Below are 6,000 nucleotides of genomic sequence, written 5' to 3' on the forward strand. Positions count from 1 at the left end.
GCCGGCAGAGGAGGGAAGTTGGTGGCAAACAGGCTGGCAGGAGAGTGTTTAGGGGGTGATCAGGCTGGCAGGCAGAAGCAGTTAGGGGCAATCAGGAAGGCAGGCAGGCAAGCAGTTGGGAGCCAGCAGTCCTGGATTGTGAGAGGGATGTCCGACTGCCCGTTTAGGCCCGACCGGGATCGGGCCTAAATGGGCAGTCGGACATCCCTTGAGGGGTCCCATATTGGAGAGGGTACAGGCTGGGCTGAGGGACAACCCCCCTCCGTGCACGAATTTCGTGCTCCGGGCCTCTAGTATATATATAAAAGACTAAGCGACCGAACGACCAGTTGACCGGTCACTATGATGCACACTGACCACCAGGGGGCAAATGCTCAACGCAGGAGCTACCCCCTGGTGGTCAGTGCACTCCCACAGTGGGAGCACCACTCAGCTGACTGATGGGCGCCAGACGCAGGGCTCACAGCTGGCCGCCGCAGCCTGGAGACTGCAGCAGAGCAGCAGGGACCCTACCGACCAGCGGCAGCAGGCGTAGCAGGGCTGGGATGAGCAGAAGCAGCAGACAGCGTTGGACTGCCAGTTTCAGCCTGATCCCCACAGGCCACGCCAAGGGACCCCACGAATCTGTGCACCAGGCCTCTAGTATTAAATAACTGCCTACTTCTTTTCTTTTTATTCTATAGAAGGTAACTCAACATCATGGCTCCAATTCACTACGTTATTCTATACTATCCTCCCAAAAGTTTTGTATAGCAAGAACTTTAAAAAATTAAATGCATATTAATTTCATAAATGGACTTAATATCTTTATTCTCTAACTTGATATTTATCCTCCATAGAAATATTTCTATGGTGATGACACAAGTAGAAAAAAAATATCACTGAATTATAAAGATTCACATAAAAATGAATGAAAGTGTTACTGCTTTAGAAATCATCCACCAAAGATTCCATAGTTATTTTTATTACAATGGCACCATTAACTTTATTCTCTGCAATTAATCATTTTTGTAGTATCTTTCATTGGGGAAAAAAAAATCAAGTGATATTCTAACTACAACCACACAAAAATCAAATTTTATACAACACTGTCAGAGTTGTCCTGAAGATTAAATGAAACAATGTATAAGAAAATGCTTGATCAGGTCCCTGGCATTTAATATGCACTCAGTGATAACTTCAGTAAAATATAATCCTCTTATTACCCTATATTCCTTTCAATTAATGAAAGAGTCCTTATAATAGCAATTATAACATGGGATTTATGGAACTAAAAAGCTTTAAAAAAACACACCAACTTGATGCCAATACAAACCAGAAAGGTGTCCATTTTAATGTCTCTTAGTTTAACAAGAAGGAGGTTTATCAGTTAAATCAAGATACATACCACTGTAATCAAAACCAGTACTTCACTCTTCCCCTAAAAATAATCCTTCAACTAAAACTTAAAAAGTTTGTTTAAAGGTCAGAGACATAAGTTCCTCTTACTTTCATTTCTAAAGATGAAAATGCCATAAGCCCACAAAATATAATAAAATTATCAAGACCAATGTCAAAGGAAAGGACACTGACACCAGCTCAAACTGGCTCAAATGGAGTGTCCACAATAACCAGGGGAGCTGCTTCACTCAAGTGTGACACCATCCGAGACAACCAGTGTCAGGACTGCCTATTCCCCATAACAAGTGATTCTTCTCTAATCCTCTGGACTTTCTATGTGAACACTCAGATCTGCTCTATCTCCCTGGCAATCTCCTTCATCTATACTAATAAAAGGGTAATATGCTAATTAGACTGGGAGACCTTCCGGGAGACTGGCCAGGGAGGGCAGTTGGGGGCCATGAGGCTGGCTGGGGAGGGCAGTTGGGGGCCATGAGGCCGGCAGGGGAGGGCAGTTGGGGGCGATCAGGCCAGCGGGGGGGTGTGGGGGCAGTTGGGGGCGAGAAGGCCAGCAGGCAGAGTCGTTAGGGGCAATCAGGCAGGCAGGCAAGTGAGCAGTTAGGAGCCAGCGGTCCTGGATTGCTGGCATCGGGCCTAAACCGGCAGTCAGACATCCCCTGAGGGATCCCAGATTGGAGGCCGGGCTGAGGGACACACACACACACACCTGCCCCCGTGCACAAATTTCGTGCACCGGGCCACTAGTAGATAGATAACGCCAATGCTTACACCTGTCCTACCAGTTGGATACCCTGAAAGCATCGCAGTGTGTGCAAAATTAAACATTTCAGATCCGTTCCTCCTGTGTCACTGTGTTTCTTAATGGTACCACTATCTTCTCAATAGCCCAAGATAGAATCTAGTTTTCTTCCCCTCAGCATCCCCCCTCTTCCCAAAAGCAAATCAGTTTCAAAGAAAGATCTGTCACTTACCTCTACAATACCACTTAGGACCTATCTCATATCCTATCTCTGGTTACTGCTGGTCTGACCCACACTAACTGTTCCCACCTGGCTGCCCACCATCGCTCATGCTTAAAGTGAGTCCACCTACTCTGTACAGACTGATCTTGCTATGCATCTCCCTCCCCACACTACAGTCCCCCGCTGCCTACCATGGCATGCCAGATTTTCAGAACTTGAAAGAACTTTCCTCTGATCGAACCATTCATTCACTTGATCTTGGAAGCTCCCCAAATTCAAAATGCTCTAGCCTCGCCTTCAAGGCCATTCCTGCTCAAGGCCATTACAATTTAAAAAGCCTGTAATGTCATGAAAACAAGACCATTTCACTCTTCACAGGCTAAAAGTCAAAATTCTCAACCCAACCAACAGGGATCCACATGGCCTGGCCCCTGCCTATCTCCCCAGTCTTGCCAGATTCCAACTCAAAGTCACTTATTCAATCGCTAAACTTACCATTCCTAACTAAGTCAGGTCCTCTCTTTGTCCCCTGCTCTTCATCTCCATGGCCTTAAGCAAAATACTAAATTGATTATTGGATAAGTCTTTTCTTTCAATTACACATTTACTTGTTAACAGCCTGTTTCCTGACTAGAATGTAAGATCCATGAAAGCAGTGACCCTGTCTAGCTTGTTTTTCGTTATTTCCTCACTCCTCCACATCTGAGATCAAAAGTGTTCAATAAAGCCCTGGCCAGGTGGCTCCACTGGTTGGAGCGTTGTCCCATACACCAAATGTTTCGGGTTGGATTCCAAGTCAGGGCACATACCTAGGCTGTGGGTTCCATCTCTAGTTGGGACGCATACAGGAGGCAACCGATCCATGTTGCTCACATTGATGTTTCTCTCTCTCGCCCTTCCTCTCTCTCTAAAATCCATAAAAACATATCCTCCCGCGAGGATTTTTTTTTTTTTTTAAGTGTTCAGTAAACCCCTACCAACGGCAGGCGGGGCTCTGTAGCTCCCCTATGACTGGGGTTATTTGTGTACATACCTTTTTCTTGCCATATTCCAAACTCCTTGTGAACTAGGCCAAAGTTTGGCTAATCTATTTGTGTGCATTATCTGGAATTCCTTGCACAACTGAAGCAAATAATAGATAACGACTAATTAATTAGTGAGTGATCTCTCCAAGAGGTACTGCCCTGAACCAGGCCAACTCAGAACTCCATATTCCCCAGAAACCTGGGCCAACAGGAACCTCCTTCAATGCCCTCACCGACAGACCCTCTTCCGATCTGCGGCTTCCAGGGAGCTTCCAAGGGCTAATTTCCTCGCTTTCCTTTAGCCAACAATCATTGATTCTTCTTTCTCTCCTACCTCGCAATCCTACCCTTTCTACCTCCAGCCAACAAATCACTTCCAAGGCCCTCTTTTTTCAGAGTGCCTCATCTATCCAGCAGTCGGGGAACTCCTCGGGCCCTAGGGAACAAGGGCATGTTAAAACCAAGTGTTTAAGTAAGACTGGCTCTCCTTTCCACCTTTTCTTTCACACCTCGTTTATCCGAAAGAGGCCCAGTTTCAGAGACGGGCTTTGATACATTTTGGGGCCCTAAGCTTTTTTTCCCAGGTGGCTCGCCGCACCCAAACCCCTGTGGGGTACCCCCACCTCTGCCTCGAACCTTGCCATCGCCCAAGTACAGGAAGACCCCGGGCCACAGACGACGATCTCCCCGGAAGCAAATGGTCCTCGAACACCGTGGGGCGGCCCTACCTCCCCACTTTCCGTCTGGCATCCACCTCGGGCCTGCAGCCGTCTGGGGCACCCCTTAGCCTCCACCTCTGGCTGGGCCCGGCCCTCCGACACCGCCTTCCACTCACCTGAAGCGGCCCCCGCAATGCTGGCACTGCTCGCCCACCCAGCCGGCGGGGCAGATGCACTGGCCGGTGCCAGGGTTGCAGCGGCCGCCGTTGACACACGGCCGGTCACACTCCTTGGCCTCGGTGGCGACCGAGCCCGACACCACGGCCGCTGCCGCCGCGGCCTCGGCAGCCCAGGGCGACAGCAGCAGGGGCGGGAGCAGCAGCAGCAGCAGGCGCGGGAGGCGCAGCCCGGCCCCCAGCCCCGGTCCCCCAGCCCCCGTGGCGACCCGGTCGCGGGGCCGCCCGCCGTTTCTGCCCGCGGGCGCTGTCGTCGCTGCCGTCCGCCTCCTCCGCCTCGCCTCAGTCGCCGCCGCCGCCGCCACCATCTTCCCGGGGCTGAGACGGCGCCCCGAGAACACATACACACGGCTCGGCCGGCTCCGCTGCGCCTGGCCTTGCGGGGCGGGGCCGTGCGGACGGTGGCTCCGGCGGCCCATCCTGAGGGCGGAGCCAGAGCCGCGCGGCCGGCGGGGCCCGGCGCGAGCACGCGTGCGTGAGTGGGCGCCCCGCCGCGGGCGGTCGGCCCCCGGGATCCTGTCGGCGCGCGTCCTACCCTGAGTCTGCGGCTCCCGGAGACCCCCGCGCCCAGCCCGGGGCCGGGTACGAAGGCCCCCTAGCGGGCTGCTTTCTGCGCTTCGCCCAGGAAGGCGGCCGCGGGGGAGCAGCCCTGAAGCGGGGGGACCCCCTTCCCTGGCTGCCTGGGAGCCGGCCGATCTGCTGGCCCTGCCGGGCCGTGTGGAGCGCGACCCTCCCGGAGACCGCGGCGCCCGTCATCGCTCTGTCCCAACTCGAACTGCGGGGTAAAAAGGGCTTAGGAGGCCGCGTCGTGGTGTGGGGCTGCGAGGTGCTGCATTCGAGCCTCTGCTTTCTCCTCTGTAAAATAGGGAGAACGAAATAACACGTGAGTTTGGAACCTCGCGCATCGACTGTGCTCAATACACGCTTAATAGACTAAACGAGCACACACACAGCCTAACCTCCTTTGATTCAGGCTGATCCAGTAGCAAACCAGACCCCCTTCTGTGGAGGAAGATTGGGGTTATCTTCTTTCCCATTATTTGCCCTCCAGTCATCCCTGAAGAGGGGGGCAGCATAAAATTAGGGATAGGAGCACCCTCAGCCAGCGCAAGTCTGCCTGTAGACCCCTTCTTGTCAGTTTATTATGTTGATGGTCCCCCTATGAAACATGCTTCCTGGCAGTATAAACTGTGTGGTCCCTGACCTGGGAATCTGGACCTTTGTCTCAACCAACCGAAGAAGGTGGCAGAAGTGACCATGTGCCAGTTACAGAGCTTTAAGAGCGAGCACCTGGCAATCTTGATGATGAGCTCTTGATTATTCTGAGCTGCTCCCCCCGCCCCCCCCCCACCTTCTACCTTGCTGTAGAGAGATGATATTGAGGAAAAGTAGGGACCCAGTTATCACCAAGAACTGAGACCCCAGACACATGAACCTGCCAGATCCATCCCAACTGAGTGACCAGCCATTGAGTGAAGAAGCCAGCTGGGTTGTTCCAGGTAGCTGGGCCGTTCCTCATGACCTAGGACAGAGACAAGTCCTTTTTCCTGTGCCTTATCCGAAATCCTAAGAAACGATAAAGTGGCTGCTGTTTTAAGCCTCTGTGTTTTAGACAGGTTTGTTACTCAGCAATAGATAACCAGAAGCGGAATCAGACTTTGCCTTCACTCCCCACAGCAAAACTGAACCCAGGCTGTGAACTTTCACATTATTTTAC

General features: G+C 52.0%; 1 protein-coding gene across 3 annotated transcripts in view; it reads right to left on the bottom strand.

Annotated features, from left to right (window-relative positions):
- The window catches only part of ATRN (attractin), a 167,202-nt gene extending 162,573 nt beyond the window's left edge, over positions 1 to 4,629 (bottom strand). For all 3 annotated transcript variants that reach the window (XM_028144728.2, XM_054724370.1, XM_008141034.3), the window contains exon 1: positions 4,224 to 4,629. In XM_028144728.2, the coding sequence (XP_028000529.2) occupies positions 4,224 to 4,591 (368 nt within the window). In that variant the 5' untranslated portion in view covers positions 4,592 to 4,629. The remainder of the gene's footprint in view (positions 1 to 4,223) is intronic.
- Between the last annotated feature and the right edge of the window lie 1,371 nt (positions 4,630 to 6,000).

The sequence above is a fragment of the Eptesicus fuscus genome, chromosome 12 (genome assembly GCF_027574615.1).
Source record: "Eptesicus fuscus isolate TK198812 chromosome 12, DD_ASM_mEF_20220401, whole genome shotgun sequence".
Classification (NCBI taxonomy): Eukaryota; Metazoa; Chordata; class Mammalia; order Chiroptera; family Vespertilionidae; genus Eptesicus; species Eptesicus fuscus.